This window comes from Capricornis sumatraensis, chromosome 10, assembly GCF_032405125.1.
Source record: "Capricornis sumatraensis isolate serow.1 chromosome 10, serow.2, whole genome shotgun sequence".
Classification (NCBI taxonomy): domain Eukaryota; kingdom Metazoa; phylum Chordata; class Mammalia; order Artiodactyla; family Bovidae; genus Capricornis; species Capricornis sumatraensis.
In genome coordinates, this window is record NC_091078.1 from 101,033,380 (window position 1) to 101,044,812 (window position 11,433).

General features: G+C 55.0%; 1 protein-coding gene across 1 annotated transcript in view; it reads left to right on the plus strand.

Annotated features, from left to right (window-relative positions):
* Positions 1-11,222, plus strand: part of ATG7 (autophagy related 7) — a 241,062-nt gene extending 229,840 nt beyond the window's left edge. The window contains exon 18 of the mRNA XM_068982053.1: positions 10,833-11,222. Within this exon, the coding sequence (XP_068838154.1) occupies positions 10,833-10,865 (33 nt within the window). The 3' untranslated portion in view covers positions 10,866-11,222. The remainder of the gene's footprint in view (positions 1-10,832) is intronic.
* Positions 11,223-11,433: the final 211 nt, after the last annotated feature.

Here is an 11,433-nt window from a genome sequence, read left to right on the forward strand (position 1 = left end):
TGTGCCCAAGCCCTGGCTTGCCCCTCCGTGGGCTTTGATCAGCTGTGGGGGCTGCGGGCGGACAGAGCTGTCCCCCCGCCCCGGGAAGAGGCCCCGCCCCTGCTGCCACTGCAGCCAGCTCTTTTGGATTGCCTTCCCGTTTAGCTCACCCCGTAGCATGGGCTTCCCTGGTGGCTCAGATGGTAAAGTGTCTGCCTGCAATGTGAGAAACAGGGTTCATCCCGGGGTTGGGAAGGTTACCTGGAGAAGGAAATGGCAACCCACTCCAGTACTCTTGCCTGGAAAATCCCATGGATGGAGCCTGGTAGACTACAGTCCATGGGGTCGCAGAGTCAGACACAACTGAGTGAGTACACTTTCACTTTCACAGCATGGAGTAGAGTTCCCTGAGCTGTATAGTAGGTTCTCTCTGAAAGTGAAAGTCGGCTCAAGTCGTGTCGGACTCTTTGCGACCCCATGGACTACACAGCCCATGAAATTCTCCAGGCCAGAATACTGGAGTAGGTAGCCTATCCCTTCTCCAGCGGATCTTCCCGGCCCAGGAGTTGAACCGGGATCTCCTGCATTGCAGGCGGACTCTTTGCCATCTGAGCCACCAGGGAAGCCCTCAGGTTCCCGTTAGTTCTCTGTGTTATGCACACTGTCAGTGCCTTTGCCCACCGCCTGCCGGTGTACGCAGTGAAGTCCTTATTTGCAGCGCACCAGCTGCCTTGGCCACCACAGGTTCTTTCTGTTAAAACCTTAGTCTTCTTCCTGGACCCGAAGGGCAGTGCACATGGGGCCCCTGAATCTGGCGCCCGTGGGGAAGGCAAAGGGGGAGGCTGGTGAGAAGTTTAGCCCCGGACACTGCGGAGTTCTGCAAGTTCTAGCCACGCCTCCTCCAGCCGGAGCTCGGGGCGGGGTTCCCGGGAAGAGGGTTGGGCCTTAATTCCTCCCCACATCTGGCGCCCAGAGGAGGTTTGAGTGTTCAGGACCTGAGTCTGGAGTGGCAGGCGGGTGTCTTTCAGAAGGGGAGGGACCAGGGTGGGGTGCCCCGGGGGGTGTGCACATCCCGGAGGCGGGGGCCTTCGGGGTCATTTCATCTCCCTGAAGGAGGGTGAAAGGCAGGTGGACGGAGGTGGGCAAGGGGCTGGCATGGCCAGCGACAGCGCAGGCCTGGCCTTCCCACGCAGGCCTGGGCTCCCCTGCGGGGGCCCTCCCCCTCCGCCCTGGCCTCCCTCCCGGACCCTCGGCCCTCTCTCTGCTCCACCAGCGGCCCAGGCGGTTCCCTCCAGTCGCCCCTGTCTGAGGGGCTGGAAGGGTCTTCAGCTTCCGACCCCAGGGTGCACCCGGGGACACTGAGCGTGCGCATTGTGCACTCGGATGCTGGGCTGACTGTGAAAGAGAGGGCAGGGTTATCCCTTGGTGTGACCAGAGCACGGGCTGGGAACCCAGGACCTGCCTGAGCCTCTACCCGGCGGCCCTCCGGTTCCCCTCCCCAGGGGTGTGTGCCGCGACCCGCCCCCGGACAGACAGGTTAGCCCCCCACGGCTGTTCACACAGCCTCGTCCCCGGCCAGAACTAAGCCCACTTCCAGGCCTCTGGGAGTCCACAAGCAAGAGCTGCCCACCACTCTGCACCCCCAGGGCCTGGCATGGGGCCCACCTAGGGCTCCCAGGGAGGAGGAGGAGGCGTCAGTGGTCTGGACTCAAAGGTGGCTCCACTGCCCACCTACCTAGCAGGAGGTGCCCACAGCCCTGCCCCACCATCCCGTGGGCCTGGAAGCCAAGGGCTTGACCTGCCAGGATGCCCAGCAAAGCAGGTGGACTGAGGGACTAAAAAAAAGAACTTTCATATTGGCGTGGCGCCGATTAACAAGGTTGTGATAATTTCAGGTGCATAGCGGAGTGACTCAGCCATACACGTATACATTCTCCCCAAACTCCCCTCCCATCCAGGCTGCCACGTAACACTGAGCCTAGTTCCCTGTGCTGTGCCGCGGGCCCTTGCCGGTTACCCATTCTAAATATAGCCGTGTGTATGCGTCCATCCCAAACTCCCTAACTATCCCTTCCCTCCAGCCCTCCCCCCTGGCAACCGTAAGGTTGTTCTCTGCGTGTTTCTGTTTTGTAGATAAATGCATTTGTGTAATTCCTTTTTAGATTTCACGTATAAAGGCTGTCACATGATGTCTCTCCTCCTCTGTCTGACTTCACTCAGTGTGACAACTTCTAGGTCATCCATGTTGCTGCAGGTGGCATTATTTCATTGTCTTTAATGGCTGAGTGGTATTTCATTGTATACGCGTACATCTTCTTTACCCGCTCCTCTGTCAGTGGGCCTCTAGGTCGCTTCCACGTCTTGGCTGCTGTAAACACGCCGCTGCAAACCCTGGGCTGCATGTATCCTTTTGGACCGTGTTTTTCCCCAGGAATGTGCCCAGGAGTGGGATCGCAAGGTCATCGGGTAGCTCTATCTGTGCTTTTTTTTTTTTTTTTAAGGAACCTCCATACTGTTCTCCTAAGCCGTCACACCAACTCGCATTCCTAGCGACCATGTCCGAGGCTTGACGGGCCCTTTCTTTACTGCTTGACTCTTGGGTGTTCTGCTCACACCCGACATTCCCCTCTCCTTTCTCCGCTGTGGAAGAGTGGTTCTGTTCCCGGAGCAGATGGTTCTGAATCTTGTTCATTGAGAAGCTATGTATCGGGCCAGGCCCCCCAGCAGGGCTGGGAGCACAGGGGTCCCACAGGCCGGGCCCCGCCCTCAGGTGTGCCCAGCCCTCTGGGGAGTCAGGCAGAGGCACAGACTGAAACGCAGAGCTGAGAATGGGGGATGCTGAGGCTGGCGAACAGGGAACCCTCCCTGACCCGCCAGCCCCCCCAGTTTCCACAGGTCTCGTGAGAGAAGTCCTGGCCACCTGGACAGGCCCTCCTCCCGTCTCCTGCAGCACCACTGAGTAGGCGCTTCTGAGTCAGCGTTCGCGAGGGAATGACTGAGTGAATGGCTATTAGTGTGAGCTACGTGGACCCACGATGGGACCTTTCTTCTCCCCCCAAGTGGACAGAACCCTGGCTCAATCCCTGCTGGGGAAGCGCCGTCCAGTGACCCCCCCTCGCCACCCCCAACCCGCTCCCGCCCCCATCTTCCCCATGGGAAGAGTCATGCCTCCAAGGGTGCTGGCCAGGGGGTGTGGGGAGCAGGGCTGCTCAGAGAGAGCCACAGGTTTTTATTTTTAATCTTAAAAAAAATAGAAACGCTAAAACTAGGTTTCAAAAACTGTGGCGTATTTTAAATGTTTACATTGAACAAATGAACACTTTTAACACACGCACAAATATAATTGTGCCATTTACGGGATAATTACACTGTTTACCAAAGAAAAACCCCAGTCTGCAGGCTCCAGGCAGTGTGGTCCAGAAATGCGATGCAAGTTTGAAACTGCGTGACGAACGGCCCCTTGAAACGCGTCTGCGTCTCCGGGAGAGTGGACAGGGAGGCCTGGAGCCCTCCAGTGCGTGTGGTCCAGCGTGCGCCCTGATGGCTGGACGGCTCCCCTTCCCCAGATTGGGTGCCCCCTCCTGCGCACACCCCTACACTGGCCTACAGGCAGTGCCACCTCTGGGTGGGCTGTCCCTGCTGCAGGGCGACAGCTAGGGGACAGGACGACCCCCCACCCCGTCAGAGACTGCCCAGCCCCCCCAGCCGGCCGGAGCACAGGCTGCAGCCGGTCCTCTCCCGGGGGGCCGGAACAATGCAGGCTCAGCTTTCTGAACAGGGTCGGGGGACGGAGCGGGGAGCCTGGGTGCCCCCTGCCTGGCCTTTCCTCTGCCCTGGGCTAGCATGCTTCCTGTGCGTGCCTTTGGCCATGGGGCTTCTCACTGCATGCCCGCCTAACAGGATGGGAGTCCAGGCACATGCTTCTGTCCCCTTCTGTAGAAGGAATTTCACTCAGCAGTAGGGACGTGGTGGGATAAAGCAGGAAGAGCCCCCACTCTCCCCCTTAGCAGCTCGGCCTCCGGGGCGGGTTACAGAAGTCCCTCTGCACTTGAGGGACCTCTGTGTGAAAGGGGACGGTCTCCCCAACGTCCTTAGGCTCTCAAGAAGATGGAGTGTAGGCAGGTGTTTGGCCAAATAACACTGCACTGCAGGGAGGGCCCCCGTTTTCCACTGATCGCTCGGTGGACATTTGGGTGGTTTCTTTTTTTTACTGTTATGAATAGTGCTGTGAACATTCATGCACTCCTGTTGGTGTGGCTGTGGACTTTCATTTCTGTCAGGTATACACCCAGGAGTGGAGTTTCTGGGTGATTTGGGAACTCTTGTCTGATGAGCTACTGAACTGCTTTCCAAAGAAGCCTCACCGTCTTACGCTTAGTTTCCCCAAAACTTTGCCGACACTGGCTACTGCCTGGCTTTTTGATTAAAGCCATCCTAATGGGTGCAGAGTGTTATCTCCTTGAGGCTTTGCTTTGTGTTGTCCCAAACCCTAGAGATGATCCAGTGTCTTTTCAGGCGCTTCTTGGCCATTTGTCTGTTTTGGAGGAACGTCTGTTCGTTCCTTAGCCCGTCTTATGTGCGTGCATGCTCAGTCGTGTCCGACTCTGCGACCCCGGGGACTGCAGCCCGCCAGGCTCCTCCGCCGATAGGATTTCCCAGGCGAGGATACTGGAGTGGGCAGCCATTTCCTCCTCCAGGGGATCTTCCCAACCCAAGGATTGAACCAGGTCTCTTGGTTTTCTGCCTGTTCTTTCGGTTATTTTTCTTTTTGGTTTTAAATATGCAAAACATTTACTTGATTCTAAAGTGAAAAAGGTATGTTCAAAGCAGCCGCGCGTCCATTCCACCCACGCCTAAAAGGTAGCCATTTGCTTTAATTTCCAGTTTATCATTCCGTTAATATTGCTGCATTTTCATCTTCGGGTCTGAAGGCTCCCATCCTGGCAGTGGTACAGGTTAGCAGGGTTTTCCCCACACTACTCTCACTGTCAAGCTTTGGGGCTTTTGCCAATCTGAGTCAATCTGAGTGATAAGAAATGGCCTGTGTAGTTTTTTTTTTTTTAATCACTTTTATTATAGTGCAGTTTACATGTAGTAAAACACACCTATTTCAAGTGTACAGTTTGGTGAGTGTGGCAAACGATGTACTCTCTGTCGCCACAGGTTAGTCTTGCCCTTTCCAGAGTTTCCCGTGGGTGGATTTATGGAGTATGCGGTCTTGTGTCCAGAGGCCCCCTTGACACAGCAGAGCGACCCTGAGATGTGTGCAGGCGCTCTGTGCCTTGGGGGCAGGTTCCTTCAGTGGTGGGCAGCGTCCGCTGTATGGTGTCCCTGTTTGCCTCTCGATGGGTTGGGTGTAGGCTGCGCCTGTTACAAACCAAGCCCACCGTGAGCCTTCTGGCACAGTCCTTTCGCAAGCCCGTGTTTGTGTTCCTTTGGGGGCACAGGTGAGGTGTGCGTGTGGCCTTCCTGTCTCTAGGCCTTCCCCCGGAGTGGCCGTGCCCCCTCCGGTCCCACCAGCAGCGCTGGGTGAGCTCCGGCCGCCCCCCCCGCTCCGTTCTCACCGACGTTCGGTGTTGCCAGCCACAGGTTTTCACCTCGGCCATTCCAGAAGGCTTCATTTCTTAAAAGACGTTTACTGGAATATAGTTGATTTACGTTGTTGCATTAGCTTCAGGTGCAGTGATGTAAATCATTTCTACATACATCCACTCTTAGTTGAGATGCTTTCCGCACACAGACCACCACCGAATACTGAGTAGAGCTCCCTGGGCTATACAGCAGGCCTTATTAGTTCTCTTTTATACGCAGCACGTATCCTCCCCACGCCCGTTCCCCTCTGGTAGCCGTAAGTCTGTCTCCTACTTACTTGTGAAAGTAAGTCACTTGCTTGTGACTCTTCTGTTTTCTAAGTAAGTTCATCTGTACCGTTTTCTTTAGATTACACATATTTTAATAGGTCATAGGATACTTGTCGTTCTCTGGCCGACTTCACTCAGTATGACAGTCTCTAGGTCCATTCACGTTGCTGTAGGTGGCATTGTTTCGTTTTCTATGGCTAATATTCCGTCGCGTCTATGTACCGTATCTTCTTTGCACATTCCTCCATCAGCGGAGGAGGATGTTTACATCTTGGCTGTTGTAAATAATGCTGCTGTGAACACTGGGGTGTGGGTGTCTTTTTGAATTAGTTTTCTCCAGATAGATGCCCAGGAGCTGGATTGTTGGATCCTAAGTGTCTATATTTAGGGTTTTTTTCTATGGGATTATAATTGCTTTACAATGTTGTGTTAGTGTCTGCTGTACAAGAGAGTGAGTCAGCTCTGTGCACGCACACCTCCCCTTCCTCTCAAGTGCCATGCCTCCCACCCCTCCAGGCTGTCCCGGGGCTCCAGGCTGAGCGCCCCTGCTGCACAGCAGCTTCCCACAGCTCTGTCTCAAAAGGGGTCGTGCGTACGTCAGCGCTTCCCTCTCAGTCTGTCCCAGCACCTCCCATGGTGCCCACAGGTCTCTTCTCGACATCTGTGTCTCTTTTACTGCCCTGCAAAGAGAGTCATACCATTTTTCTAGATTCCGTGTGTGCTTGTGTGCACTCAGTGATGTCCGACGCTTTGCAACCCCATGGACTGTAGCCTGCAGCCTCCTCTGTCCATGGAATTTTCCAGGCAAGAAATACTAGAGGGGGTAGCCGCTTCCCACTCTCGGATCCCACTCTTGGATCCCTGACCCAGGGATCAAACCCACGTCTCCTGCATCCCCTGGACTGGCAGGTGGGTTAGTCACCTGGGCAGATGGCATACGTATGCATGAATACATATTTTCCCCTTTCTGACTCTTCACTGTGTGAGACTCTAGGTTCATTCTCGCCACTACAGATGACCCAGTTTCATCCCCCTTTCGTGACTGCGCCGTTTATCTGTGGATTGACACGTAGGCCGCTTGCATGTCCTGGGGACTGTGAACCGTGCTGCAGTGAACAGTGGGGGTGGTGTGTCTTTGGGAAGCACGGTCCTCGCAGTGTATAGATGCCCAGGAGTGGGACTGCTGGACCATATGGTGATCGGCTTTCCATTTCTTAAGGACCCTCCATACTGTTCTCCATACTGGTGGCCCCAGTTCCCTGCCACCGGCAGTACCAGGGGGTCCCTTTCTCTGCACCTTCTCCGGTAGTGGTGGAGGTTTCACAGTGGCTGTCCTGGCCAGCGTGAGGCAATGCCTCACTGTGGCTTGGATTTGCGCGTCTCTGTGTGTGCCCTTCAGCCATCTCGTTGTGGTTTAGATTTTCGTTTCCCTGGAGCCTAAGGATGCTGAGCATCTTTTCAGGTTGTTGATAGTACTATATTTCCTCTGCTATTAAATATCCGGTGAATCTTCCCCATGTTAAAAAAAAATCAGATTATTTGTCTATTATTGAGCTGGAAGAGTTCTTTGTATAAATTTTGATACACGTCCTCTCTATGTACCGCGTGGCTGTTTTCCTGTGGCCTGTGGTATGCCTTTTCAGTTTCGTGGTGGTGTCTTTCACAGACGTTCTGAAAACTGTGTCCTACAAAGCTTTAGCATTTCTTTTACTCTAAGTAAGGTTGAACACCTTTTCTTATGTATCGAAGCTATTTACAAGTTTTTTCCTGTAAACTGCCCATGTTTTGGCCTGTTTTTTTTTTTTTAATCAGTTTATTGGTTTTTATCTCCTTGATTTTAAAAGAGCTTTTATATGTTAGGGGATGGTATAAGGTTATGTTTTCACCCAGTGTGTGTCGTTTGTCTTTTTAGCTCTATTTATAGAGCTTTTTCCATACAGAATTCCTCCTGTGTGTTTTTACATAATCCAGTGTATCTGTTTTTGTTGTTTATAGACTTTGATTATAGGCTGCCCACTCCCAGGTTATAAAGAAATTCACCCACGTTTGCATCTAGTATTTGAATAGTTCATTTTTTTACCTTCAAGAGATGTAAAAAAAATTTTTAGTCTCTGCTCCATTTGGAGTTGATTTGGATATACAGTGAGGCATGGACTCAATCTTACCTTTTTGGAAATGACTCTCCAGTTGTCCTCATATCATTTAAAAGCTCCTATCTTTCTAATGATTTGCGGTCAGTATTGTTGAAACGGTGGATTTCCATATGTCTTGGACATCCTATCCTGTCCTGTTTCTCAGCCATCTGGCTCCCCTGGCCCCTCTGCCTGTGGTTCTGCTGCCGCAACGTCTAAATTACAGATTTGATGATGTTTAAACGCAGTGTAGGGGAACCTCCTCACTGTTCTTTTCATACTCAAAGGGTCCCTCATTTTTTTTTTTTTTTTTCCCACATAAACTTTAAAGCCAGCTTGTCTAGCTCCAGGAAAGATACTTGATTTTTCTTAAAATCGTGATTGTGTTAAATTGATGTTCACTCAGGAAAGGGAACGTCTTTGCTGATATTGAATTGCCCCGTGCAGAAACCCAGGGTAAGTCCCCATTTCTCCCAGGGCACTTTGCACACAGGTCTTGTGAGGACTGTTCAGAAGGGGTTTCTCCGTAGACATGTTGTGAATTTTCTGTTAGGCTTGCTTCCCAGTCCTTTCTCTCTTTCACTGGGCTCATCTCTTTCATTATGTTTTCTAACTGGATGTTGTTTGTGTACAGGAAGGCTGTAATTGAGTCGTTAATTTGGTATCTTCCTGTGTTACTGAATACTCATTACTGACTGTACTCATCGAAGCATTTTTTTGGGTTTTCTAAGTAAACTTGCATATCATCTTACAAAAAGACCATTTATCTCTTCCTTAAGCTACAGGGATTTTTTAAGCTTTGTGTTACATATTGCCAAACCTCTGGCACCAATTTATACTTCTCTTGGAAGTGTTTATTCACACCCTTGCCAGCACTGAGTGTTAAAATTTGTTAAATCTTTGTCAATTTCTTACCACCTTTATTCATTAAGAGGACATTCATGGGCCCCTTTGGTCTACAGAGGACAACTCTGCCTACAATGTACAGGCCTACTCTGACTACCGTCAGCATAAACTCTAAGCACACTGGTCTTGGAGACTGTAGGCAGAGGGGTCCTGCAGGCTCTAGACAGACTGTCTGCAGCCTATAGGTAGAGTGGTCCTGGGATTAGAGGCAGCATGGTCCTGCAGCCAGTAGGCAGTGGTGCTCAGACTGTAGGCAGAGTCTTTCTGCAGAGTACAGGCAGTGTGGTCCTGCAGACGTGTCCTAGACTAGAGGCACAGTGGTCTTGGAGACTGCAGTCAGGACCACTCTGACGCAGATCTATCTACCCGCCCACAGACTGCAGCCCACGGGAACGCCAGGCCGTGGTCTGCAGGCGGCATTCATCCTCACAGTTTGTGCTGCTCGTGCCCTGACCACCTCCCCTTTCCTCCAGGCCCTGCCATCCACTGTGTAGCCTCTGGTTCTGTGAGTCTGGCTTTTTTTTAGCGTCTGCATGTTAAGTCTTATGATACTGTTTGTTGATCCTGAAATTTCTTGGGGTTCACAAGTCAGACTCCCTCTAGAGAGCAGCCCACGGCAGAGGATGGGCTGCCCTCTCATAGAAACCCCATCCTGGGCCTAGAGAAGGATGCCTAATGCCACCTCCCCTTCAGCAGAGTCCCAGCGTCCCTTGGGTGCCTTCCTTGTACCCCTGAACCTTCTGGGCAGGGCCTGGACCCCTCCCCACCACCCATGCTCAGGCCTGCTGTCTCCCCTTCTAATTGCAGACGCCCTTCCCCACTAGACCACACAGGAGGGCAGTGGAGTGGGCCATGTCCCCCTCCCCATGCCCAGAGCCTGGGCAGGGCAATGGAGCGTCCTGACCTGCGGGGCTCACTGCCCCCCACCTGGATCTGGTCCAGGCACCCTCTTTATTCTCCTAACCCCCGCTCCCCTGTGCTCCCAGCGCCGCACTTTACTTGCTGTGTGACCGAGGGCTAGCTGACGCCCCTCTCTGAGCCAGTTTCCACGGGCTGTAGTGAGTTGTGGAGGGAGCCTCTGGCCTCACGTGGCACGGGGAGGGCTCCACAGGCATGTGGGTGCACGGAATGAGAGCAAAGAGTAAGTGCGCAGCGAGCCCTCTAACGGCTCTTCCCCACTGCAGGAACCGGGGGAGCGGTGGGTGCAGCCTCTCTTGAATGGCACCCGAGCCCTCCACTCCACCCAACAGGGCAGGCCCAAGCCTGCTCTGAGCCGGGGGAGCCCAGCCTCAGCACGTGGGCCTCGCGCCTTCAGACAGCGGGGTCTTCGTGGTCTCGCCGCAGCGTGCTCGGGCAGCAGGGAGTGGGCACCAGAGAGGGGTGTGTGAGGCCCCGGGCGGCGGCCCTCGGAGGACATGCCCTTCTCAGTGTGTCCCCCACAGCCCCCACGTTGCAGCCAAGCCGCTGTGGATGCTGATGCTTACCTTGGCTGTGCCTCCCTGCCTCCCAGGCCAGCCTCCTGAAAACACCGCGTTCCTTCTCTCGGCTCTCTGAGCACGGAGGTGGCCTTTTGCAACCAATTCTAGGAATTTGGCAAGTCTGTGGGACTAAGGTCAGGGACCAGGCCCCCCCCCCCCACGCCCCCAGGGTGCGGGGAGCCCCCTGGGCCCCCCATGCTGGCCGCGGCCTTCTTTCTCCGGGGTTCACGCTGAGGGGGCCGAGAGGGAGCGGGAGCAGAGGCGAGGGCCGCCTCGGGAAGGCCAGCAGGATCGGCGCCGCAGAGCCCGGCCACTCCCCAGCAACCCCCAGGTGCCAGGCTCCCCAGCTCTGAGCCACGGTTTCCTCCCGCGAGAAGCAGGGCGGTGCTTCGGTGGAGACGGGGAGCCGGGGGCGCACGGCCCTGAGACGGTCCCGCGGGCGGGCGGACACTGAGCATCTCCCCTTCTCCACGCAGATCTGGGACATGAGTGACGACGAGACCGTCTGACACGTGCCTCGCGCTCCGAGGCCGCCGCCCCAGGACTGCACCTTGGCCCCACGTCCCCCGAGCTGGAGGCCTGGCCTGCCTCCTCGCCGGGAGCCGCTGGCGTCCTCTGTTTCCGACAGCTCCTCATCCCGCAGTTCTGAGCTCAATAATAACCTTGGCTTCGGCACTGCCGGTGACCTGGGACTTGGTCCCCTCCACGAGCGGTTCTTTCTTCTTGGTGGGGGGCGCGCTCCTCCTGGCCGGGACCCCCGTGGGGGAGTGACGGCGCGGGGGTGATGGTGGTGGCCAAGAGACCTGCGAGGAGCAAAAAGCCGGCTCCTTCCAGCAGCCTTTGTGGGGGCTGCGGCCCCAGCTTGGCCGGCCGGAGGGGACGCGGGACAGAAGGGGCCACGCTGGCCCAGGGAAGCAGACCTCCACTGGGGACGCAGGCTACGGCCGGGCGGCTCCCCACCTCCGCTGCGCTGGGGGAAGGAGACCGGGCTCCTTCCTTTGAGCTGCCGGGGCAGGGCCCTCCTGCCCTGGGGCCTGGCCTGAGCGCCTGCTCCCAGGTCCCACCTCCGCCTGGAGG